Source organism: Haemaphysalis longicornis, unplaced genomic scaffold (genome assembly GCF_048455015.1).
Source record: "Haemaphysalis longicornis isolate Haplotype H1 unplaced genomic scaffold, Haemaphysalis longicornis Haplotype H1 scaffold_8, whole genome shotgun sequence".
Taxonomy (NCBI): Eukaryota; Metazoa; Arthropoda; class Arachnida; order Ixodida; family Ixodidae; genus Haemaphysalis; species Haemaphysalis longicornis.
Genome location: NW_027526445.1, coordinates 3,088,292 through 3,115,328, shown reverse-complemented (window position 1 = coordinate 3,115,328; position 27,037 = coordinate 3,088,292). Strand labels below are relative to the sequence as shown.

Genomic DNA, 27,037 nt, shown 5'->3' with positions numbered 1-27,037 from the left:
TAAGTAATGCATTCCATAATGTTTAGTAGGAGTTCACTGCCAGCCTAACATCATGCTGGCCAGCCTAAGATCACCCATCTCTCACTCCAGCACTGATGCCAGCAGTCTAGCTGCCACCTCAACAAAGACTACAGCATTGTGCGGTCTGATTTTCTTTTTTGTGTACGTCCACTTTGCCTGTGCAGCGCATTTCAGGCCACTCCACACACTGGAGACAATGGAAATATGTCTTGACGCCGTTTTTCTGCGCTCCATGTGCCACCTATCCTTTTGCATAACGATTGAAGAAGCCGACACGTAGTTGCGAGTTGCACTCCTTTAATTATCACCATTCTTCTGTCGTCATCATTGCTGTCTCTCTCTCTCTTTCTCTCTCAGCACACTCTGCCACGCAACCAATGTACAAACACTCTCCCACAAGGGCCGGCCATCACTACCGGCCCAGCCGCTTGTGGACAAAGCTGACCAGGGTAGCACGGTGGACGCGGCCGTCGTTGGGCGGCGGACAGTCGGCCGACGATGTGGGGTGTGCATTGGGCGGGTCCAGGATGCGCACCCCCGAGCCCCACGGCCAGAGAACGGCCGACGTAAAGCAGTCGCGAAAGGTGGCCGCACAACCCTTCTGGGGCATGCGGTAGTCACTCTTGCGTGTCATGGTGTTGTAGTAGTAGGTCCGCTGCTGGCTCTGGCTGAACTCCTCATGCCAGGGCTCTGCGAACGCGCACAGAAGGGCACAGAAATGAATTGGTCTCCGTCTCTCTCTCTGGAAAGAAGGACAGGCACAGGGAGTAACCAAGGGAACATAACATGAGCATGAAGAGGAAGGGGCATAGAGCTGCGCCTTTGGGGCACCCCCGCAAGCGAAAAGTCAGGAAATGGAAAGTTTTTGTCAAAGCCTGGCTCTAGCAAATTACCACTCGTTTGCCCATGTGCACGTAGCAAAGCTCTTCCATTACAACTTTACTACACTTATTGTATTCTGTGGACTTGGGACTTGGATCACGGTCTTGATAGTGGACCCACAGAACAGGTATGTGAGTAGTACCGTATTCTTGCGCGTATAACCCGCACCAAAAATGCGAAAATTTCAGGGGTGAAGTACACGTGCGGATTATATGCAAGGTATTTCTTTTGTTGCAGCTTCACCGAAATGCACGTCTGGCTGTGATGTCCCTACAGCAGTAATAGCAAGTCACTGTTATCCCATTAGCAGTGGTTATTTTGCGCACACAGCTCAACAATAAACCAACACGAAAAAATGTATGCGGCAAGTCCTCTTGTTGCATAGTCAGCTCGTAAGTCCTTTCGCATAAACAAATGTGTAATGTTGCTTGAGTAGTAGCTTTGGTCTATCCTTTTATGTATAAAATATACGGGCAATACGCGGGGGTATATTCTTTTTTTTTTGTTGGTCGACAGAAAGTGGGGATGCGGATTATATGCAGGGGCAGGTTATACGCGACAAAATACGGAATATAAAGTCAAATCCAGCTACAATGAAATTGATGGGACGTGCTAATAATTTCGGTGAAGTGAAAATTCGCTGAGGCAAAATCTGCCGCAACACAGCACGGAAGGGCAAGAAAAATAGCCCCGTATATTCCGCATCACTGGCAGCATAATACAATGTTTAGAAAGAGGAGTGATGCACAATACCCTTGTGTTTATTCAAATAAGAAACATACCAATGGTTATCTGTTTTTTACCTGCACGAAAAGAGCGCGTTACGGAGGCGGGGGAGGGGTCAAGAAATGCAGTTATGGCAAAACGTACTGCTGTACAAGAAGGCGTGTCCACTAAGCTGATTACCTGCAGGTAGCTGCTAGGCAGCTGGAAGCCCCCCTCTCGCCTGTGGCAGGAGTCGTGCCGTTATCTTATCCTCTGAAAGGGCGCGGCAGCTACTGACCTTGGCAGGCAAGCCGCGTGTGCTTGCACTTAACACGACTGCGCGTTCGCGACTAAGATAGGAGGACACGTGATCAAGACTAAACATGAAAACATTATTTTTGCTTTTGACTTTGAAGAATTGTAGACGGAAAAGTGCAAGGACAGCTGCTCACAACACATACATGACGGCGCTGCGCCAGCAGCAGAGCACATCTGCGCGATTTCAACTGGATACGGATTGGCTGCTCCTGCTTGGGAAACCGGGCCTGTGCATCATGTAAAGACGGCCAGCCACATCGTTATCACCAGCAAACAATGGCGTCCACCTATGAGTTCGTTTTTGTTTTGGGTGGTAGTGTGGGCGCGCAGCGCATGTTTTCGGTGAAGCTAAGCATCCTGAACGTATATAAAGTTACAAATAGCTGGCGTTATGCTTATTTTATTGAGAAACAAATATTCAAACCAAGCCCCAATAATCGAAAATTTCGGTGAAGCGGAAGCAAGCCAGACAAATTGTTCGTTGTGGTGAGGGCTTTGTTGCATTGTCTTCTAATGCTAACTGATGAGGAATTGGAAATATTTCGTTGAAGCAGAGTTCGTTGTAGCGGGGTTCGACTGTATGCACTTTTCCCAGTGTTAATGTTCACTTGTTATCGCTCTCCACATCTAGTTCGGCCCCGTAGGTGTCACTGCTGTCCTGTTAAAATTGTTCATGACTGCATTGCATGCGTTGGTTGATCTGTGGTTGACGATTTCCCCCCATGCCCCGCGTAAACGCTACCGAAACCAACGTCGCAGTATGCTCTGGTGAAACTTTCGTCGGTAGTTCCCGTTTGTAGCGGTAGGGTCAGCGCACCAAACACGAAGACGGTGACAGGTGGGGATAGCCCCCATCCTCATCCCATACTGTTGTTCTCCTCACCTAGCTGCCAAGCCTGGTTGCACGAGCGGGAAGAATGTGCCCAGCTATGCACCCCGGACACAACACACAGCTCTGGGAACAAGTGATACGAGCACTGGTAGGCACAAACGGCAGCAAACATTGGACCCAAAGAGGGAGACAGGGGGACCGAGCAGTAAGGGTTAAGGCTTGGGCTAGCAGGTAAGCAGGTTCGTAAGCAGGTTGATTGGCTTCTGATAGCGAGGTACCCACAGCAGCTATTGGCCTCGATAGCAGAATCAATGATGCAGAGGTTAAAAAGAGAGGGACGAGACAGTGAAGCAGATGTAGAAACTAACAAACGTGACAAACTTAATGTTATTCCTTACATGCACCGGATAGCGCACAATTTGAAAAAGATAGGAAAAAGAGCTAGCGTAAATGTTGTGTTTTCCGCTCCCAACAAGCTTTCCTCCATGTGTTCTAGAGTAAACAAAACCAAAAGAACAGTGCAGTCTTGCTCCGTAAAGCACGAAAACCGGTTTGTTGAATGTGTTAAAGGCGTCGTCTATTCCGTTCCGCTGTCTTGTGGGAAAACGTACGTAGGCCAAACTGGATGATGCCTAAATGAAAGATTAAAAGAACATAACTATAACGTACACACGGCGATTAGTGACCACTTAGGTGTCCACTGTCGGGATTGCCACGACTGCGCCCCAATATTTCGAAAAACGCAGGTCATTTCACGACAAAAAGATAAAATAACAAGAGAAATAATTGAAGCCGCAGAAATATTGCGCAGAAAAGATAAATGTGTTAGCGTTCCTTCCTTGTCCCTCTCGCAGAAAGAGATTAATTATCTGTCCCTCAATAGTACAGCAAGTGTTTGTGGCACATGGCGTCGGTGAAGCATGACGAGCAGCTTCGTATCTCCTTCTATCGTGAAATTTTCGGTCTTTCTTGTGCTTTTGACTATTGGCATATACAGCTGAACCTCGTTATAAGAGACACTGATGTAAGAGACAAATGGGTATAAGAGACACTATTGACCCACATGGTTGGCTGCCCTATCTTTCCCATTAAATCGACCTCTTTTATAACAGACATCGGATGTAGAAGATTGGTTATAAGAGACAAGTCAGCCTTGAACTTTAATCAATAATCTTACTTGCCATTTTAACTTCAGACGCAGTGCCACCAGTCACTAATTGCAGTTGCTTCCATCCTGGAAGCACAGGTGGATGACAGACGCCTGCAGTCGCTATTTATTATAACTTCAGCAAACACACAGTGGTTCAGTCAGCTATGAAATGACGATGAGAAGCCCTGCCAATGGAAATGCAACTTACAGAAGTGGGTGAAGCTTACTGCCATCCATTGGATGGAGCGCGATCGCACATGCGGGTTCTCCCACTGGCATAGCTCCCAATCAAAAAGCATCGCAGATGTTGAGTCCTGCAAGCATAATGAATAGCCTGAGCACACAGCGGAAGAAGCTGTGCGCTCCGCCTATTCATCAGGCTTGTGAACTCAACATGTACGATTCATCTTCCACAAACGAGGAAAGAAAAAAAAGCTTGCAGAATCGGTTGTAAAATATACAGTGTAAATACAGTCATGAAGCAAACAAAGATTCAGAACTGTTTCATAAATTCTGGGGGCCAAGCATAAATTAGAATGAATCTTTTGAAACATGCTGTAGCATTCTTTTGAGCTTGTTTTAGTCATAGGGTGCCCACATTGAACTAGGGTCTTATTAGTAAGTGAAAACATGGTACCCTGCTTATAAGAGACATCTCGTATAAGAGACAGAAACTGCTCCCCGGTACGTGTCTCTTATAAAGGGGTTCAACTGTATATGTGAAAAGCCAAGGAATAAACCTCAGTTGTAAGTCAGCGCTCGTGTTTGTCACCTCCTTCTTCTTGTGTCTTGTCTGAGTTTGCGCTGTTCCCCTTTTATGACCGAGCAGCAGCGGACCTCACCCCTGGTGGTGCGGTAGAAGAGCACGCCCGTGGCCGAGAAGTGCTTCTCCTCCCGGTCGCGCAGCTCCCGGGGCACGGTGCAGCTCAGGCGCAGGTTGCGTGCCGCCCCCTTCTCCAGCTTCAGGCTGATCCTGCACACGTGTCATGCACCAAAGAAGGGAAGGGGACCGGGGGGGGGGGGAGTCACGAACAGGGCAGGCAGAGAGAGACGGGAGCCACCCCAAAGTGGAAGAAGCACCACTATTTGCAGTATACTGTAAATAAATACAGTGGAATCTCGGTGATACGAATCCAGTTGATACGAATTTCGTTGTGATACGAATTTTCAAAATTCCCCGGCCAAAATGCATTGTATGCAATGTAAAAAAATTCGGATGATCCGTGCGCATTTAACACTCCGGTGCGGGTGATACGAACACGCGAGCAGACGACTGCGGCGTGGACGGGAGGCAGGAGTGTCGGTGCGGCCGTGCGGCCTTGGTTGTGCGTGGGCACAAAAGCATTAGTCCTCCCCCATTGACGGTGATCCTCCTCGTGGGGAGGTGTTGTTCCGAACGAACCGAACGTTTCGCCCTCTCGACGCGTCCATTCTCCCTCCCTCCTTTTACCTCCCGCTGCAATATCTTCTCTCTGTACCTTTCGTTTCCGCTGGCAGCAGCTCGGGTGCCTCTAGCTTCCTTTTTTTTTTTTTGTATTCTACTTCGTGAATAAACCGAGGCAATCAAGCGTTCCCTCATTTCTGACGGTGAATACCCTCGCCATTTTGCCTTCTCCGCATTCCTCGCTTCCCTCTATGCCCCGCGCTCTACCTACCCTGTTGTCGCCTTGCCTAGAGTTCGCAGGGAGCTAAGAGTTGCGCGACCGACTGCCATCTTTGTTATCCGGATTGCTGCGGGAAAGCCGCCCGTCGGGAGTGAAGGAGTCTCGCCGCCACGCTTCCGACGGCGGCCGAAGCGCGGTGGGGGCGCTTCGGTCGGCGGCGCCTTACGGCGGCTACGCTGGATTGCTGCGGTGCCGCCCGCGTCGGCGGCTGCGGCGCAGCCGTAGTGGGGGCTTCTCTGCGCGGCATGGATAACCGGAGTGTCGCAATCACGGCGGCGCGTGGAAAAGGGTCGCGCAACTCTTAGCTCCCTGCGGGAGCTATATACAGGAACTCTAGCCTTGCCGTGTTGACTGCGCCACTTGCACGTTGATTATGTTGAAGCATGAACCGTATGGAGCGTTTTCTGCTCACGAAAACGCCGCAGGCGCGCTGACGCTGCCGCGAATACCACCCGCATGCTGCGCGCGGCGGCAACATGGCGGCGTCACCGGCCGAAAAGTGGTGCGGGTAGCTCGACCGACCACTTCTGATCGCTCTTTAAGATGCCATTTAAGAAACAAATGAAGTTGCTTGTACAGTAAAGGAGCTGATAATGTTGGCGAAAACGTCACTGCAAAGCATCGTCCGCGCGGCTAGGGAAAGCGCCGATCAAATATCCGCCACTGTGGTAAGCCTATAAACATCTCGGCGGGTCCAGCGGGATGTCCGGAGCGCTTTCAAACTGCCGCCATGAAGAGCGCGCCTCCCCAATGGAGCAAGTCGGCAGGCTCCACCCCACTGCCGCGCGTCGCGCATCATTTTCCGAGCGAGGTAGAATCTGACGCAGGGGCGAAATCGTCGACGCAGGCGTGAAAATAGCGCACGCGCAACGCACGCGAATTGCATGCGGTTCACGCTTGAGTTCGTGTGCGTGCGTTGCGTCGGCGATGAGCGCGCGTTCTTTTGACGCCCATGTCGACGATTTCGCCCGTGTCAGATTCTACATTCTACCACGCTCGGAAAATGATGCGCGGCAGTGGGAGGAGCCTGCCGACTTGCGCCAATGGGGAGGCGCGCTCTTCACGGCGGCAGTTTGAAAGCGCTCGCAGAAGCTGGCTGGGCCACCTCCACGGCGGATATTTGGCGCGGATGATATTTTATAGTGCAGTTTTCTCCCACACTCTCAGCTCCTTTACCGCATGAGCAATTTAGTTTACATCTTGAGCTGCGTTTTAAAAGGTTAGAAGCGGTCGCTGAAGCTACCTGCACCTCTTCACGGCAAGAGCCGACGCCATGTTGCCACCACATGCCGCATGCGCGGCACATTTCCATTTTTTCTCGTTTTCTGATGATACGAATTTTCGGGTGATACGAATATTTTTGCCGCCCCTTGAGATTCGTATGACCGAGATTCCACTGTAGTTACTTTCTGTTTCTCTTCTACATCTTGTTGCCTTTCATGTTATTGCAATGTGCTGTATGTATTGCTAGTATATGTACTGCTGTCTCTGACCTGCATGGTGCTTCGTGACCACAGTATACTGGAAATAAATAGTTACTTTCTGTTTCTTTTCTTTTAGGGGGGGAGACTGGTCTTGAGGACATTCTTATTTTTTAACCTACGTGCTTGAGATCTACACATACAGTGTATTTCAACATCCTGAGAACAAATATGCAGTCAGTTTTCGTCTATGTGGTGTAAGTTTAGACTTGTGCCACATGTTATGCCACTTTGTTTTGAGCAATTTTATTTAATTATCTACTACGGAATACTCGAATACTTCCTGTCCTTTTGTGCTCTAGGAGGACCAGGAAGTGCAACTATACCACAGAGGCAATTTTAGCATTGTTTCTACAAGCACTGTAAACATATTAAATGTCAGGCAATTAAATTAAATTAAATTGAATCTCATCGTTGCCTCCGCCAGCGCCCTGTGCTTATTAAGCTACCGAAGCCTACTTCAAAGTTCTTTTTTCCACGCCTGCTTGCTCACGGTGCCGCTGCTCTAGGTTGTGCTCGCTGATAACCACATTAATATTTTGTCCCTGCATCATTAGGTGAATCTTGTGAAAAGATTCAAGAAAAAGAAAAGTGCTCCAAAGAGCCTGAGGAAGTGCCGGTGAAACTGACAGCCACCAAAATGATGGATGCCATCGACGTCCTCCGGAGGCATGCAGGCCAACGCCACCTGTTTATGCACGTGGTGTTGCTCAGGTGAACATTTAAAAGCAAGCCTTGTCAGCGATGTCGATATATGAGCTTCACGTAAGGCCCGCCCTGGTCAAGAAATGCCAAGCACTGCTTATGGGCTTCTTTACTACGGCCTGAACATCGAGTGCTGGTGGCAATAAAGTGCTCTCTTTGTTTGTGGTCATCTTCGTTTCACCCGTGTTCATTTGACAGCTGCGATGCAGAGAGATTGGTTTCTTTAGGGCTCAGCAGCCGTAAAACTAATTGCTTAATAGAATTTGGCCATTAGATATTTAAAGTAAGCCTTCCGCTTTAGCGGAAGCACGTAAGCGCTGCTCCACACAGTTTAGCGGTCCACAAGTACTCCGCTCAGCTCACGATCATGACTTTATCTCGAGTTTCATTGTTGCATCTCGAGCCCATACTGCAGAGCCTTTGTAGATAAAAAAAAGTCACTCGAAGGTTTCATAGCACCTGTCTGCTGTCGGCCTGCCGCGCCTAAGCCTACCACTAAACAGACCGAAAAGACGCATAACTTCGAACCGGCACCTCACCAAGGTGAAGTTCGCGGGGCACGGACGCGGGTTCGACTGACTAACAGCGGCGTTTAGTAGTGACTGAAATGAAAAAAAAAAGAAAACGAAGTGGAAACCCAGTGAGGTGCGCTATCATATTTAGTGAGGCGTTGCTGAAAAACACCGGTTTTACGACGACGCATGAACTATCGTCGGCTACCTGAATCCCATTGCCTAAGTGTTAAAACTGTTACCGTATAAACCAGTACATAGGTCGAGTGTTTTTTCCAAAAAAGTCCCAACAAAAGTCCCCCCTCGTCTTATATAGAGGTCATTGGGAGAATGTAAATTGTTGTCTGGCAACAACGCGCAAGCGTAGTCCTTCGCCATCGCCCTCTGTGTCGGACTGCATTTGCTTTTCTCTTTTCTCTAGTTTTTCGTATTTTACTCGTCTTGTGTGTGTGCGTGCGTGCATTTCTGAACGTGTCTGCTCCGAGATGAGCGGCGGAAGTCGACGCCAGTCCACCGCTGCGCTTAATTAAGCTAAGGCGATTGAGTCGCCGAGCAAAACGGGAACATGGTGGCGCAACGTCAGTTTGGTGTTTCGGAGAAAAGTGTGCGGTACTGGCGGAGCCAGAAAGCTCAGCTGTGCGCGTGCAAGCCCCGGAACAGATCGTTCGGTGGACATCAAGCGATGCACCCCACGTTGGAGACAAGAGTGGCGGACTTCGGGAACTTCGCTCACGCTGCCGGTTACAGCGGAGGCCATCCGCGGACCGGCTCCGCCAACTGTAAAATGAGTGGATAGCCGGCTGCGAAGACCGTCCCTCGCGACCGTGTCAAGCTGGGTGTCCTACTCTGGGCAGTCACTGCCCGATGACATGGTTGCACGAGCGTTCAGTAAGTGCTCCAGCCGCAACGCGCAAGACGGCACTGAAGACGACAGTGAGAAGCAGTCATCCTCGGACGACTCTAACAGCTTGGACGAATGACTTCGGCAGGCATAGTGGGTGGGAGTGGCGGACGGGCGCCGAAAATAAATATAGATATTGTGTTTGCGCTTCTGTGCCGAATTATTCTTTTGTCAACTTTTCCCACCTCAAGGTAGGGGGTCGACCTATATACCGGGTCGACCTATATTCAGGTTTATACGGTAATTCACGCAATTTTCGCGACCGGTTTTTGCAGAAATTTCACTTTAAGTGGAGAGGTAACTGCACAGCAGTTGTTTCTGGTGTGATGAGCAAGGTTGTAAGACCTCAAGAACGTGTTGAATGCACTCTAAAATGGAAACCTCGATTTTAAGCAAATCGCGATTTAAACGAAATTTGCGCCTCCAAGTACAAGTTTGTTATATCGAGGTTTAACTTTATTTGCAATGGGGAAAATTTCGGCTGCTACGAACGGACCTGTGTGGCCCCGCGGATGACACGAACGAGACGATGGGGCGCCTGGCTGCCAAGCGAGCAAGAGACGGCGACGTATGGGCTCTCTCTCCCCTCTTTGTCACTCGTTCTGCAGGAACGGCTGGGCTGTCGTTTTCTGCTCGTGAAAATGCGCCATGCCGGCGGCCACAGGTGCACTTACGCTGCCTCAAAACCACCTGTACACTGCACACGGTGTGGTTGGTAGCGGCAACATGGCTGCAGTTTCGGCCGCGAAGTGGTGAGGGCAATGGTGCGGGGCGCTCGAGTGACCGCTTCTAACCGCTCTTTAACCCCTTAAGGGCTTATGACGACCTGAGCTCGACGTGAGCATTTGCCAGTATTTTGCTTTTGATGAGCTGTGGTCGTCATGGGTTTTTTTCAATGCTATAAGAGGCTTTTGACAAGCCCAGCTCGTCAAACGATGCTTTTCTCTGCTTTTCAGCACGGGTTCTGCAATTGGCGCATGTATTCAATGAGAGTTTTCGCACTAGATGGCAAAATGGGTGGCTTGTTTTCCGCACGTATTACACACATGGCCTCATCCGTGCGGCGTTCTGGTGTGAGAAATCTCAATCTGTCTTCTTCAGATGATGAAAGTGAAAGTGATCAGGATGTCGGCGGTGTGTTTGATTCTTCAAGTAAAAAGGACAGTGATGACATTTTTATGGACGGCGACTCGGAAGGGGAAATTGGTTGATTGATTGATTGTGGGTTTAACGCGCCGACGCAATGTAGGCGATGAGGCGCACCGTAGTGGAGGGCTCCGGATTAATTTTGACCCCCCGGGATCTTTAACGTGCGCCGAAACCTCATACACACGCGTGTTTTTGCTTTTCGCCTCCATCAGAAAAGCGGCCGCCGCGGCCGGGAATCGAACCCGCGACCTCGTGCTCAGCAGCGCAACGCCTAAGCCACTGAGCCACCGCGGCGGGTTTCGGAAGGGGAAAACAGGCGCAATGATATACGGTGGCCAGCTCCCGTGAATGGTATCGGATAGACCCCGAGGAGGCTGTCTGCGCAGTGCCGCGCTCTGAACGCTACCACACGAATGGTGGCCTCACCTAGCATCAGGTGAACTATTGAGGAATAGTGCATTATCTGCACGGCAATTGAAACCCAAGTTTTACTTTCTAGATTTGCAGGAATTTATTTGTGAATACACCTGACATACCCAAGGTGTAGCGTCTTATAAGAAGTGAAGAATGACCAATAAAACTTTATTATATGCCGTAAAATATTTTCGATAATGTTTTTTCTGTTTCGAACACGTTACTGAAGTATACCACATCATTAAAAAAATTGGCCATTTCGGAACATAATTCTTTCGTTTAATGAGCCCTTAAAGAGTTAAAATGCCACTCAAGGCTTACACGAAGTTGCTTGTGCGGTAAAGGAGCTGATAATGTGGGCGAAAACGGTGCTATAAGACATCAGCGCCGCTAGTGAAAGCGCGCATGAAATATCAGCCGGGGAGGTAAGCCTAAACATGACCGGTGGAGCCAGCCCGGCTGCCTCGAGCGCTTCGAAACTGCTGCCATGAGGCATGCGTCTCCCCATTGTCGGAAGTTGCCGGGATCCTGCCACTGAGGCGTGCGTCATTTTCTGACCGAGGCAGAAGCTGCTGCAAGCATGGAATCATCGACGCAGGCGCGAAGAAGTCGCACGCAAGATTGCACGCATGCAAAAATGCGCCGTGCGGTTCACGCCTTGACCGTTGCGGCGTGTCGTGCGCTTGGGCACCACGAGTGAGGCGACTATTGCAAAGCCGCATGCACACCAGAAAGGACTTCTCAACGACATGGAGGCTTAAAAAAAAGCAGAAAAACATAACGGATTTGTTCATGCGGAAGTAAGAAAAAAAAATAAATGACAACTTTTTTTATGCTCAATTTTTTGGTCTGTGTTGGTTCGTACAAATTTTGGATGATACAAATATTCTTCGCCGTCCCGCGAGATTCGTATCACCAAGATTCCGCTGCATATCATTTGTAGATCCGTTTACCGAGTGCACAAAAAAAACATCGCACGGGTTCGTTTGTTGTTTGCGATTGGGGCCTTTGGAGGCTTGACGATTGATTGTCCGCACTTTCACCCGAAGGTTTAGACGCAGCTTCGATGTGATAAAGCTTTCGCGCTTCGCTCGAGTTTCTTTGGGAACGCATGGCAAATTTTATTTAGCGTGTTTCTTCTGAAGAACGGCTGCATTGTAATGAAAAATTTTTAGAAAAACGACACTCGGCAACATTACTGGTCTCCTCGATTTGGCTACACTTTCTGCACCAGTTCAGGCGGTGCAGCACTCGCGCACTCGATTTACCAGTGCAGCTAGCGCACTTCGGCCCTCGATTTGACGCCGTGCTGCACCAGTTCTTCTACACTTCTGCACTAGCCCCTGTGCGAGTTCTCATCTCTGTGAAGGAAAGTTTGACATCCACCTAAATGCAGCCATACGGCTACAAAGGAAAGCTATACAGCTTTCTCAGAAACTTCGCAGTTGAAGAAAAATTCGTCCTGGTCCAGGATTCGAACCCGGGACCACTGCTTAACCGGAGCAGTCGCTCTACCAACTGAGCTAACCAGGAGGCTAGTCGTTAGTAGCGCGAAAGCGAATTGATCAACAACTCGAAGTGAAGGACAGGTGTTAATCGACCAGATTTAGGGGAAATCCCCAAGGTGGAGTAAGTTTCTGTGAAGGAAACTTACTCCACCTTGAAGAAACTTGTAGCCGTATGGCTGCATTTAGGTGGATGTCAAACTATCCTTCACAGAAACTTACTCCACCTTGGGGATTTCCCCTAAATCTGGTCGATTAACACCTGTCCTTCACTTCGAGTTGTTGATCAATTCGCTTTCGCGCTACTAACGACTAGCCTCCTGGTTAGCTCAGTTGGTAGAGCGACTGCTCCGGTCAAGCAGTGGTCCCGGGTTCGAATCCTGGACCAGGACGAATTTTTCTTCAACTGCGAAGTTTCTGAGAAAGCTGTATAGCTTTCCTTTGTAGCCGTATGGCTGCATTTAGGTGGATGTCAAACTTTCCTTCACAGAAACTTACTCCACCTTGGGGATTTCCCCTAAATCTGGTCGATTGAGTTCTCATCTTGTGCAAGGTGTAGCGTGCTTTGGCACGTTTTTTGGTGCGCATCGTAGCAGACGACTCCCGCATGATACTTGTGTCAGTAAACGGAGTAGAAACGACAGCTTTTGCCGTTTTAGACGAGGATGGTCGTCACGTGCAACAAGATAGTGCATTTGTGTACGAAACACAAGGTGAATGCAGGGTGACGCCATTTCGAAAAAAAAAAAAAAAAAAACGCGAGCGCACAAACACGAACCGCAGCAGACGACGTTTCTGCACTCTTGCCCTCGATTCGGCCGCTGCACGGAAAGCGCTAGTGTACGGCTGCACTCGCACTGAAAGAACTGGCGCTGCACTTGCACGGCACTTTTGTGAACTAGTGCAGAAAGTGTAGCCAAATCGAGGAGACCATTTTTTTATTTATTTATTTATTTGAGTATACTGCAGACCTTCTCGGTCCAAGCAGGAGTGGTACAATGGGTAATACAAACAACGATGTCACGTACAGAAAGGCACAGACACAATCGAAGAAAAGAAAAAAAAAACTATACAATTCCTAGTAGTCAAAACAACAGTGTCAGAATGCAAAGTTCAGAATCATGCGGAAAAGTACAATCCAATGGAAGGGAAAAAACTGCTTACAATAAATCCTCTATTAGTACATTTGCGTCTATTGTTCGAAACTTATAGTTTTAATCTTTTCAACAAAGGATTCTACTGTGTCACAGTTCACAGCTATTGATGGAAGTTGATTCCAATATGCAATTGATGACGGAAAAACAGTTTTTGTGGATGTTGTTGTGACTTGATGGCATTCGTAATGTCTTATTGTGGTTAGTTCTCGTGGAATGCCTGAAAGGTTCAAGAAGATGGTCTGATCTGGATATTGTATAATTCCCATGATAGAGGAGATACATGAATTCAAGTTTAGAATGTATTCGCCGTTCGGAAAGACAATGAAGTTCAGCTCTTTTACGTAGATTAGTTACACTGGTATACCTGGAGTAATCGGAAAACACAAATCGAACTGCTAAGTTTTGCACTCTCTCAATTTTATTAATAAGAAATTTTTGATAAGGACTCCAAATTATATCTGCGTATTCTAGTGCTGGTCTAATCAGGGCCTTATAGGCGGTTAACTTTAGTGCAGGGGGAGTGTTACGGAGTTTTCTCTTTAGGAAACCCAGTTTACCTTGCGCTTTCGAACAAATAGCAGTTATATGTGGTTCCCAATTAAGGTTGGATGTTAATGTTACTCCCAAATATTTAACCTGACCGCTTTTAGTAATTTCTAAATTGTCTAATGTGTAAGCAAAGTTGAGTGGTTTTTTCTTATTCGTGAAAGTTATGGCTACGGTTTTTCTCACGTTCAATGTCATTCCCCACTGGGAATACCAGGCTTGAATTTTTGTTAATGAGTGATTAAGGTTAATCTGGTCCTCAGTTCGATTTACCGTTGTGTACATGACGCAGTCATCTGCGAAAAGCCTTATTTGAAAGCCTTACACTACTCCTCGGCTGTTTTGGCACCCCTGCTCATGCCGAGTGCCCTCTCACCCTCTCCCTCTTTTTGCCAGCTGTGCTGCCTGTGCTAGGCAATTGTTTTTAACGGCACGGCCGTGTTCTTACTTGTGCACATTACGTCTCGAAGAGAGATAACGTTTGCGGATGCACCTCAATGATGGGACTACGCATACAAGCCATCCTGCGAGATGCAGCGCATCCCGGTCATAGCATAAAGGGCCTGCACAGCTGGGAGGGAACATTGAAAACAAACACGGCCAGTGATAGTAAACCCACAATGTAGTGCAGCAGACCTTCCAGAGCAGCTTGGTATGCACTCGCAGCAACAACTTACGGAGACGTGCTGAGAAGCACGCAAAAACTTGAACGTACACCACTTGTAACACATGTTGTAGGAGCAGTGAAAACACACAATAATGCAGTACTGCAGTACAACCAAAGTGCGCGATACAACCCAGCTGCCTCAGCCGATGAGCACGCCAACCAGAAAACAGCGCTATAATCGTATTGTGCTTTGGGGAACTGCCTTTTATGTAGTACGCTCATGCGCTGGGCTTTATGGGAGGTAAAGCTGCGGTCATAAAAACCCCCAATATATACCGTCCCACCCTGTGACTACTTTTTACTAATGGTCTATTCTGTAGTTTCCGTCAATGAGTGTGCCACAACGAAGGTCATTTCGAGTATTGGCTTTTGGCGGCAAGAAAGCCCAGTGTAAAGTCTCCATGCACTTAGAAAAGCTTTTCCACCTTGTTTCGACTACGCTCGTACACACTAGTGTGGACAACAAAAAACTGCACGACCTGTCCCATAGGGAGCTCGCACACTTTCTACAAGTGATGTTGGCAGCTTTTCTACACTTTCCAAAGTGAAAACGATGCTCTTTCAGCCTGCACCCCCAAATTAAGATGTTCAACGTCAGCAGTACGTAGCACAGAGTTTCATACTAATATATACCAGAGGGAAGTCTGGCGCTGCAGTGGGTGCCGCCATTGCAGCTAGAGACGTTTCTCGCCCACTTGGCTCGGTTAGCCACATGGCTTCTTTTTTGTCTCGAAGCCAAGCTCAAGAAAAAAGGGTGCCATTTTTTCATCATCATCATCACCAGCCTATCTACGCCCACTGCAGGGCAGACGCCGCTCCCGTTATTCTCCAATTACCCCGGTATTGTGCCAACTGTGACCAATTTATCCCCACCAACTTCTTGATCTCATCTGCCGATCTAACTTTCTGCCGCCCCCTGCACCGCTTGCCTTCTCTGGGGATCCACTCTGTTGCCCTTAATGACCAACGGTTATCTTGCCTTCGCTCTACATGCCCATTTCTTCTTCCTAATTTCTACTAATATGTCCTTAACACGCATTTGTTCCGTGACCCACTCCACGCTCTCTTCTTGCCCCTCAACGTTACACCTATCATCATCCGTTCCATTGCTGGCCGAGTCGTCCTCAATTTAAGTTGAACCCTCTTAGTGACCTTCCAAATTTCTGCCCTATAGGTACTGAGTACCATTTTTGTTGTTAGCTTAAATTATTCCTCACAATTAAATCTTTTCGGTGCTTCAACTTTATAATAACAAAACAAATTTGCATAATCCTTTCCGGTAGTATTGTTGCGTTTTTGCAGCCAGAGCCAACTTTCCAGCCTGTTTGTGAGCCATGCCAAGGACAAGTGGAACGTGCCTGCCTGGTACATGACAGAACACTCACTGAAGCGTAGCTTCTCTAGACAGTGGAGCCAGACATACCTGTAGCATATATTAGTATGAAACTCTATGATAGGTGGGAGCTGCCAATTGGTTACTGCTTAGTGGAGGATAAAAACAACACGATATAAATAGCTGCCACTTTTTACGGGCACTGGCGTTGGGCGAGAAACATCAATGAGACAAAGGTGCAGGTTTTCGTACATGCGGGGATGAACAACTCTGCATCCTGCATACAAAACACCCAGGTAGGGCAGTGTAGCAATGCCACTGCGCTCATTGCCAGGCAGAGCAGTAGAAACAGCAAGAAAACAGAGTAGAGACCGCACTCCCTCGTACCTGCTGAACAGGGAGTCGATGTCCTGTAGTTTGAACACCTCCTTGGCTCGCAGGGGCGTCAGGTCGGATCGGCTCGGCTTCGAGAGGGCCTTGACAAACTTCTGCACCCACTGCATCCTGGCCAGGGGGACACAGGCAAGCCGCGAATGGTTATTGGAGTGCGTGGTGTCTACAAGACAGTCCTTGTCAGTGGGCAAAAATGCTCAAGCAGAACTTCCCTTACACGCTTGTGACGATGCGACAGTTCCTGAAGCATGATTGAAGAAACTGTCGATTTTCAGTTTTAACCTTGGAAACCGCTAGATGTTCACCTCAAATCACAACTACTCGAAAGAAGCGATCGTTCCAAACATCACCATTTGCGCACCCCTACTAAACAGCAGTTTATAAGCTTTCAAAAACGAAGAGTACGTATCAATTGCAGGAAAGGGACAAGCGCAGAAAGAATTGAGCCAGGATTCTTGCAAGCAGCTATCAACCAACAAGCACATGATCCCGTATGACGGCCTTAGCTTTAACAAATGTATCAATACCTGTGACGTAACCCATGGACATGAATGAGCAATTGCCCAATTAGGGGAACCTAAAGGCGACGACTGCCTTCACGTTACTGTAAGCCCTACTTTACTTTTTCGTTCACACCACGTCTCCTAGATAACCTAGCACGCATTCAGAGCCAGTCGCGTAATCACAGGGGAGGGAGCAAATACTTACTTGAAAAAAGGCTAGAAAATAAACACAGCCGTGAGAACGCTGCTGGACACATCCGATACTCCATCAATAAATTCAAGCTACCCAACTCACAGCCGCACTTTCAGAGTGAAAAGTGCCGAGCTCGTTTGGATATTAAAAAATTACAACACAATACCTTTAGTTGCCACACAAATGATGATGATGATTGCTATTGGTCTCCCCTTTGAAGCAGGGTGATGACATGTCATCTTACCAAAAAGGACTAATAGAATTATGTTTTACACTCTTGGTTTAATACTAGCGCTGCTTAGGGCAGGCACTAAAGCTTATTAGGCCCGTAATACTTTTTTTCCCTGTTACAGGTGGTAACTGTCCTAGGCAATATTCCCCTCTCTGCTTTTCGTCCACCAGCATTCTAATCTTCTTTTCGTCCCCTCGACAGCCTTGAAGTTAACTTCCTCTCTGATACCCTTAAATCCTAGGGCTTCTGGAAGCCCAATATTCCTTTCATGTAGATTTGGATGGATACCCTCACATTCTAACACTACGTGCCGCATAGTTTCTGTTTCTTTTTCGCAGACCACGCAAAGCAGGCATACTGTTACGGCTTTCCCGCAAAGCACCCATGCACAGATCATGCATCACAAACAAAACGTCTGGATAAAACAAGAGTTAGAACCCTGTGCAGTGCATTTTATTTTTTATTATTATTATTTTTTTTTTTTTCAGAATTTATAGGTAGTGACCGAAATGAGTTCTCCAAAGCAGAACATACGCGACTGTCATTAATTCGAATCTGCCAACGCACCCAGATTCTGCCAAATTGAAAAATCAAAGGTGAAACGTGCCGTTTTGTAAGTGACAACACTAAATGCACAGTTTTGCTAATGAGGAGACACGTCCTCCAAAGCGAACCAGTATGCCTTCATGGTGGAATACCCGCGCACATAAAACGCCCAAAGACGAGACTACACTAACCTGCAGCTCCAGCAATGGGGCATGCTGAGTGGTCACACCCCTTTCCCACTTTAAAAGTAAGAGGGGCACACTGGTCTTAGAAACTCTTTTTTTTTTGCTTTCCAACCACCTTCGATGAACCTTCATGAGCTTGTTCAGTATTTCCAGCTGATTTCAAATATCTAATTATTTTTGATGTGAGGTGAATAGTTCCCAAGTTAAAAATAAAAATTTTCCTCGATTGTTCTTCAAAACAATACCAAAAAAAAAATCTATTCAACAAAAGATTACCGGGAAGGTATTCATATACGCCAGAAGTTTTGAGGAATAAAATGTGGGAAGCAGTTTTCTTTTCGTTTTGCAAGCACATACACGTTAACATCAATTCTAACTTCTAGGTTTGAACTACTGCTGCTAACCAATTAAAAATAACGCAAATTAAACAACTACTGAAGCACAAAATGCAAAATCTGCTTCCCACATTGCGTGGTTCAAACATTCAGCTTCACAGTGCAAAAGAAATGATCTTCCTCACTGCACTACATGCTGGGATGTACCTCTTGGGAAGAATTTCGTATCACTGCGATACCACTTGCGGCGAAAAAGTAAGGAATTATGGGAATTTTCTTTTTGTTGTTGTTGAAATCATGCCTCTATGGCCTTTATAAGTACCTGGTACTGTTCTACGTAAGGAATTTTCAGAGGGAAAACTGCAAATAAAGAGAAAAGTGATACCTAAAAAGATGCTTTTTTGGTCCCAAAAACCCATGTGCCCCCCTTAATTAACTTGCGCGTGTTGGCCGGCCCACAACAACGGCACGAGTGCCGCAATCTCAACGAGCTCAGTGACGGGCACGGCCACTTGCCTCTGCTCGTAGTGCATGTCCCGGACTGGCACCTTGCCCAGCACGAGGGCATCGATGATGTGGATGGTGTTGAACCGCTTCTGCTGCCGGCCCTGCAGAGGAAGAAGCGAGAGAGAGGCCACGTCAGTACAATAGAGGCCACCCTGAGACAATAAGATAAGTGCTTTCTCGCAATGCGATTTCTCTTGGAAACCATTTCTCGCAATTGTTCAGTGCAGAAAATCCCAATATACGCAACACTCTGGTTGACAGGCAAGCAGCGTGCGCTTCATGCAAGGCCCTGCACTGAACAAGACAAGACTGCTTCCAACACCAAATCTGCAGCAATGTCGCAGAGATCACGTATGACACGGAATTTGCATGCATGGGTCAGTTTCGTTCGGTTGGTGCTGGCCTGCCACGGACCGAAAGTACTAACCTCCGACAGCCACATCATGAACTTCTTCCCTCCTGTTCTGCTGTTGTTTTCTTGCCTCATCTTTTTGTGGTTGTTCTGTTTTTTCGTACATTTAGGCATCTCGTTGAAGCCCCTACAGTTGTTTTCAAGCAGGCAATGAAGAGAAAATTCAATTTTGTTAATTTGAAACAGCCTCTGGTAACTCACTCGGCTCCACTACAGCCATGAAAGACATTTTCTAACTTTCAAATTTTGCGCCACAGCGACGTCACATGGGCCAGCACTAAAGGTGTAGTTACCAGAGAGCTAACTGCCCTTTAGCAGTAAAGTGATGCGACCAAACGGAACCAGAGGCCCCGCTAGACTCGCCCAGTCATGATGTTTCCTGGCAGCGGGCTGCCAATCCAACAAACAAAGTTTTCTGACGTCAGAAAGTGATTGCTGGAAAATGGCTGGAGAGTTGGCACTGCTTCATCTGTCTTTCTGAAATAGTAGCTCCATTACTTGTTCAAAGGGTGCAATAAAGTCAACATTGTTATTGGGACACAGCACTCTTTTTAGGGAAGCGAACCTGTATTTTGTCTTCAGGGCCCCTTCATTGCTGTCTGCGTATCTTTTGGCACATTTACCATTCAACAGCAAAACAGGCACTGACAAAAAAAGACTTCTCAGTCCGTTTTTGGTAACCGTATTAAATTCGCAGTTTAAACTTCCGACGTTTGCGCACCTCTGGTGCTAAGAAACAGTCACCACGACCGCAGGGCCACTGTCACTGACCTCCCCTTCAAACTCCTGGACCATCTCGCCGTAGAAGAGTGTGTCCGCCGGCAGTTCCAGGTTCTCCGACACTTTCTTCCACTGGTCCGTCGATATGCCGGTCCACTGGTAGATCTGCCGCCGCTGTACAAGCGGTGCGGAGCCAGTCAGTGACACAGAGGAATGACGCATTTGTGCTAAGTCGCACCACAACAGACAGCACACAATAGGCATACAGGATTACCCTTTTTTTTTTTGCTTTCAAACAGTAGGTAAGACCATGGGATATAATGGCAGGGGACAAGCATAACTGCACGTACCCACCGCGGCGGCTCGGTGGCTAAGGAATTGCGCTGCTGAGCCCAAAGAAAGGGGTTCGATTCCCAGCCGCGGGGGGTGCTTTTCTGATCGGAGGCAGGCAGCCAAAACGCCCGTCCGTCGAGGTTTTACTACAAGTTAAAGATCCCCAGGAGGGCACAACTGACCCGGAGCCCTCCACTACGGTGCACCTGACAGCCTAGGTGTAACTTCGGCGCGCTGAACTAACTCCACAATCGATCAACCAAGAGCGTAATCACACACATGCACAGATGCAAAGTTCCACCTGCAAAACTTCTTGGCAAAATAATATTGGGGCTAACTGCCCCCGTGCTGCTCCCCATGACGGCCCCGCGATGCCATTTAGGGCTAACTGCCCGGTGCCGCCGACACAAGGAACCTGCCGCGGCGGAATAGCCGTCGCGCATGCGCAGCGCACGCTTCCCCATCAACGATCTGGGCACACGAAGCGCCGGCCCTCCAGTGGCTGGTTTAACCTGCCAGCACCCTCCTTCCCCTCTGGAGACCCTTCTCTCCAACCAAGGTTATGTCGAAAGTAGGAACGCCCTGCTTAGGGCTTTTCCTGCGAGCTCTGGAACCGCGCGGATCAGGCAAAGGAGCTGGCGTTCCTTGACCCCACGACAAGGCAAGTCTCCCTTCAAGAGACGAGCCGCGTCAGCGGCCATGGATGGCTTACCGAGCTCTACGCTCAAATCTACACTCACATCTGGAGAAACACTTTTTGTTTCAACGGGCTCATGCTTCGTGGTCTCAGTGAAGCAATAGTTTAGGCCTTCCTGTGAAGCATCATTATCTCACAAACTGTGCGCACTCGGGTTGATAGGCCTTTCCAAAGTCTCCCGAGAATGTGAACACTGAGTTCAACGCCGACACATTATTGTGCTCAGTGGATTCATGCTTCCCCCTCTCGGAATCCTCAGCTAATGCGTCTTTGCCATCTCTCTGTCACCCCGTTCCTCTCCGAGGTCGTGACACCATCCGCGGTCTCTGCGTCCACACTCGGCAAGCCGGCGGTGGCCAATTCCGCTGCACGCTTGTGAACCGCCGTTTTTGTGAATCTTCAAAAACAATGCTTTCTTCGCGCAATCGGACATACAGCTAAACCTGGATGTAACAAACCTCTAATTAACGAATTCCTGGATTTAACAAAGTTTTTCCATTCCCCATTGTCAGCCCCTTCCAAACGCATGTGTTTCGCCCGCACGTCAAACTACGGTGCGTTTCCAGTGTCAGTTAGTTGCTAGGCGTGCCTGTCGGCGTGTAGTCGCGAGTCTCCACTGCTGCCCGTAGTGTCGGTTCGTTGGTGATAAGTTCCGCCGCCAGAAAACGAAAAGTTTTGTCTTGTCGAGACAAGTTCGCAATTTTAAATGCCGAGTCCCCCAGCGAGCAAGAAGGACGCCGCCGCCCCGTGCAGCATCCCAGCTAGCACCCCCTCAACAATTATGAGAGCGGAAAAGAGCATCAAGTTCCCGAAAAACCCCCCTTTCAGCACAGGTTTGGTCCTTGAAACAGGTTAAGGCACCGCAAATTGTCAAAAGGAATCACTGATACTTAGTTTGAGCTACGTTTGTGAATACGGGGGTAAGGGACCTTGCTTCTTCGGAGTGCCGTGTAGCGATTGAGTTTGTGGGAAAGCAGCAGGCCTACATCGCGCGGTTCTTCACTGTGAAATAAATCAAAAGAGTTCGTTCGCCATCACTGATGTCTAGCATTTTGATTTCGTTTCTGCTTCATTCACGCGACCCTTAACTCGAAACTTGCACGTAACGAATACCTGGATGCAACGAAAAATTGCGAATTTTTGTCAACTTTGTTATATCCATGTTTAACTGTATTCGTGAAGAGGTACGAAAATTGTGACGCGAGTCGTTTCGAAATTTCTGTCACCTGGGTGACCAGTTCACATAACGAAACTCCGATGCTAACTAAAACAATCAGCAGGCGCACGTTTCGCGCTGCTATGGCCTGTTCCACCCAAACGCGCCGTCCCGTCAGCTGGTTCGGCCCGACACACGAAGGGTGGATCATACCTACCGTCGCCGCGGAGCCGCGAAGAACTCGGCACAGTTTGCTGTTGACCACGAGCTCGCGTACCCAAGGGCTCCAAAAGCTGTCTGCTGTCCTCACTCTGCTCTACTACGTGAAGGACGAGCTTGCCGTTTTTGCACCTCACAGTGAAACGCCCCATCTCACCACAGTTTTAACTCGCGCACTGTTTATGCGCTTTGAAAGCTTTCTTTGGGCGCTGCGCCTCTGCGTCTGCGCCCTTCTCATTTTCACAACCAGTTTCTCAATCCGAGCAAACAAAGTTGTTAGCACCACCGTTTTCTTGGGAAGCTCCGTCTTTCTGCTGGCACTTGTCAGGCCTCTGCCCAAACTCTTTCTGACCATCTTGAGGCCCGGGCTTGCGCACCACGGCATGCGACAAACTGAGCTGCCCGATCACAGTATTTACATCAGGCCGGTCCTGCATCCAGTGCCTCATGTTTTCCTCCTGTAGGCGGCGGTAAAACTGCTCTAGACTGAAGCCCTCAACCACCTCGTCATGCTCTCCGAAAGCCTTTGCCTCTTTGAGCCACTCTTTCACGTTAGCCCTCAGCTTACTGGCCGATGATGATGATCATGCTTAGCGGCTACACCTCTGTAACGGGGTGGCGTTGCATAGCGACCTTAGTCGTAACGTAACCGTACAATCGCTTCATCATTAAAAAAACAGACCTCTGTGGTATTTAATGTGCTAGTCTGACTTTTCAGTTCGGATGTCTTTCCAGCTCCTTCTCTGCACCTTTCCCACCAACAATGATATGATTGATTATGAGGTTTAATGTGCCGACGACGCTACTCAGGCGATGAGGCGCGCCGTAGCGGAGGGCTCAGGATTAATTTCAACAGCCTGCAAGGGATCTTTGACGTGCGCCGAAATCTCCAACACAAGGGCGTTTTCGCTTTTCCCCTCCACCAGAAAAGCGGCCACCGCAGCCGGATACCGCACCCGCATACTTAGACTCAGCAAGACAATGTCACAGCCACTGAGCCACCACAGCGGCTAGAAATGCATTTATGTTTAGAGGGGAAGCCGACCTTAAAGGGACCCTGCAACACTTACCATCGACTACTCGGAATGTATTTTAAGGTAAACCCTATCGTCCCAGCAATCTCCTCCCGCAAGAATTATGAAAATCTGTTCACTATCACCACAACTAGGCGTGATGAGAAATCGCGCATAACCGTTCCCCTCAACTCGACCGCGGACAACGCAACGAAAGCTGCGCGCTCTCTCCCGGAGAGGGGGGCGGCTCACAGCGTCTTCTCCGGCGGCCTTCGATATATCACAGGCTGGGGAGTTTTCCCCTTTTCTCCGAAACGTGGAGGGGTCTATTTCCCGTTTGGTGCACTGCTCAAAGAGTGTTGCAGGGTCCCTTTAAGGATACGCGTGTAAGTTTCGTCTCTGTAAGCTGGCTTTCCTGCACGGTATGTTACGCAGTGAAGCCCATTCATAAGAACAGGCGGCAATGGGCCCAAATGGGGTGGAAGGACAGCACCGATGACAATCCGCCTCTTTCACAACCCCAATGCGCATGCGCAATCCCCTAGCGGCCAAGTCCCTAAGCAGTCCAGTAGGGGCAGCAGACGACATTCCCCACAGCTCCCGCACAAGCGGGAAGGGGTCGTGGTTGTATTTACATCGTTTGATTTTTTGTGTGTGCTCGTTGTACGCGGAACAATGCCCACAACTTGTGCTGCATTCCGCTCTAACTCGGAGTGCCGAAAAGGGAACGGTGTCGGCTTCTATCGCTTCCCGTCGGCCGCACGCGATCGGCTACGGCGGCTTGCGTCGCTCGCGTCGGCTCGGGTGATTGATCGCTGCTATCTGTGCAACTGCGAATGACAATCCGGAACGCAACTTTTCACTACACTATCATCCCTTTTCTCGCATGTGGAACTCTAAGTTATAACTGCCGTTTGAGCGATCGGTGACCAAGTCATCTGCGTAGCCTGTTTCGATGCTTCCACGCAGGTATCGCCATCTCTCGGCTGCTCGGCGCACCGCGCGCCGCGGCGACCGGTCAGCGTAGGCTTGCAACGCGGCAGATATATCTGATCGCCGCTTTTAAAATAAGCCCTGACAACAATCCCTAGCACAATTTTTCACCACACTAACACCTACTTTCTCACATGTGGAACTTTTTAGCGATCAGATTGATTCAGAAGAGCAGCGACAAGCACGGTTGCTACCGTGGTCTGCGCAGTCGGCGCCGGTTCGAGCTGCTGAGTGTGCCGAGCTGGTAGGCGCGGCCGGCGTGTGCGCAGACTGTTTCCGAAGGCAGAAAACGCTTCACGATTGCTTGATTTATCCATTTCTTGCGAACAAACGCGCAGAATCTACAAATTCAGCTCAGCGATCATCGTAGTTGACCACGGAGCAAAAACAGTGGGCGGAGCGACGCCGACGACGCATTTCATGCGCGCATCGGGCCGTCTCAAATTCACGCGTATGACTAGTCGTGGTGACAGTCATAACGATCAGTCGCATGCGAATAGCGTGTACCAATCGTACATGTGTGCAGCGCTTAAAGGCATTTTGTGAACTGCCGGCCTTTGTTGAGCTGGCGATCGCACTTCATGGCAGACGACTCCAAGCAGTGCTCGCTCTGCTACTCGGACGGCACACGGATCTGTCCGAGATTTCTCTGCCAGCCCTCATTCAGTGATAAGAAGCCGCCTGGTATTATGTGATGACCAGGGGCTGTCATCTTAAGGAGTTATAACACCAACACAGTAGAAAAACTTCGGCTGCTCTGCTCCTCGCCGTAATGCGGGATTGCCGTGCATACAACGAGAACGCAGCCGGAGGAAACGCCGACAAACCCTACAGCTTCAACTTCCACTGGGCACGCTAGGTGGCAGCACACCGCAATGAAAGAGGCGGATTGGGCCGACGGTCACCAAGCGTAAGCGTGATGGCCATTTACTGCGAGGCGGAAAACGAAAGCTGCTGGCACGACTACTGTCCCACTGGATACTTCCCCAGTGCAACGGCATGGTTATGGCGGGAGTCTGCGGGGGAATCAGCAACCGACAAATAGCTCTGCTGGTGATCCGCCTTCACAGAGTGAAATGGCACGGAATTTTTCTCTAATCCAGCACTTGTTTGAAGGTCTCCCAAGCCTTTGTGTTGCCCCAATCACCTTCCCCACTTTGTGGCCTTTAGTTTACGATCACCTGATTTTTCTTTCGAGTGATCAATGAAACCCCAAGTCGCAGTGCCTCCAAGTTAACGCCAAGGAAGGAGCGACAGTTCACGGGCTCACAGCTTGGCAAGCGAAGGAGGAGGAGGAGGAGAGGAGGAGGAGGAGAGGAGGAGGAGGGGGAGGAGAGCACCCACCCCAGAGCTGAGGAAGAAGAACTTGTTGTCCTGCACGTTGAGCTTCCACTCGCCGCACACAACGCAGCGGTAGTCGTGCACGCTCTTCAGCTCCTGCAGGAACTGCGGCTTCAGCTCGTCCGGCCGCTTGTCAAAGTACGAGTAGTCGTGCTGCACCAGAGGAGAGGGAGGGGGGAGGAGGAAGCTCAGGAGGAGGCTTTCTTGGGAAGTGAACGTGGGGCATAACCTGTCACAGCATGCCAGTCAGGTCAGGGCGAGATTGCTCAAAGAAACCTCCTTTCTCCCTTTCTCTTTGATGCTACAGCAGCGCACAGAAACTAAAAGTGCACTTACCAGGAAATGATTATTCCACAAAAGCATCACACTTTCCTGTACTCAGCGTGTCTGCAAGTGTTCAAAACGCTGGGGCTCTTCGATTTACAGCCCCGGACTCACCGCGGACTCCCCGAGAAGCAGTCCGGCATTCACTTTTCCCATGTATCCCTATGGCTTTGGGGAATTCTCGGACTATCCGCAGTAAATCCAAGACTAAATCAAAAAGCCCCACTGATGCATTTGCATCTACTTTTAGATACGAACGAAAAAAAAAAGGGTGAGTGAGCTTGTCAGGGCAATTAAATGGCCCAAATAAACAAGCATTCGAGTGTGATTTGTAGAGTAGCTTAATTAAAGGGGTACTGACACAAAATTTTGAGGCTGAGATAGCTTCGGAGATAGATTGGTGCGAACACACATACATCATCTGCAAAATATCAGCGGCGAATACAGCCTAGAACATATTTAAAATAAAGTTCTTTTGGCGCACAGTGAAAGCTGCGGAGCCGAAACATGCTCAGTGTTTCTATGCAGTGAAATATAGTGCCGGCTTGCAGTTAGAAGAAACTCCTAAAGCAGGGTCCAATGTCTATATTCGATACTTAAGGCGTATTTTTAACACTATACTGATAACCTTTAAAGTTCAAAATTACGTGAAATGTTTTTTTTTCATTACTCCATATTCACAACTCAATGATTTGCAACGTGCATGAACTAACTAGAAACCACTGTACGTGGTGCCAGGTGTTCCAGCATAGGATTGAAAGCTACAACTGCTCCTGCCCCTGTAGGCTCCCTTACACTGCCACAACAAGCTATCACGGCAAGCGAGGTTTTCTTCCACCTTTCAGGAGTCTGTGAAACACGCCAGAACACAAGGGGATCGTACAGGGGGTCGCGAAAGGGGTGGGGCTGACTTGCAAGCTGTATAAAGCCACTTCTCACTGGAACCAGCGACTTCAGACGGCACCATCAGTGACGGCTCCAGAGGGCTGTCCA

At 48.9% G+C, this 27,037-nt stretch overlaps 1 protein-coding gene across 3 annotated transcripts in view; it reads right to left on the bottom strand.

Moving 5' to 3' along the window:
• Positions 1–301: 301 nt before the first annotated feature.
• The window catches only part of LOC144150010 (cap-specific mRNA (nucleoside-2'-O-)-methyltransferase 1-like), a 267,529-nt gene continuing 240,793 nt past the window's right edge, over positions 302–27,037 (bottom strand). For all 3 annotated transcript variants that reach the window (XM_077681781.1, XM_077681782.1, XM_077681783.1), the window contains 6 exons: positions 25,724–25,873; positions 20,020–20,142; positions 18,846–18,937; positions 16,330–16,446; positions 4,751–4,881; positions 302–711 (listed from right to left, as the gene is read on the bottom strand). In XM_077681781.1, coding sequence (XP_077537907.1) covers positions 434–711; positions 4,751–4,881; positions 16,330–16,446; positions 18,846–18,937; positions 20,020–20,142; positions 25,724–25,873 — 891 coding nt within the window. In that variant the 3' untranslated portion in view covers positions 302–433. The remainder of the gene's footprint in view (positions 712–4,750; positions 4,882–16,329; positions 16,447–18,845; positions 18,938–20,019; positions 20,143–25,723; positions 25,874–27,037) is intronic.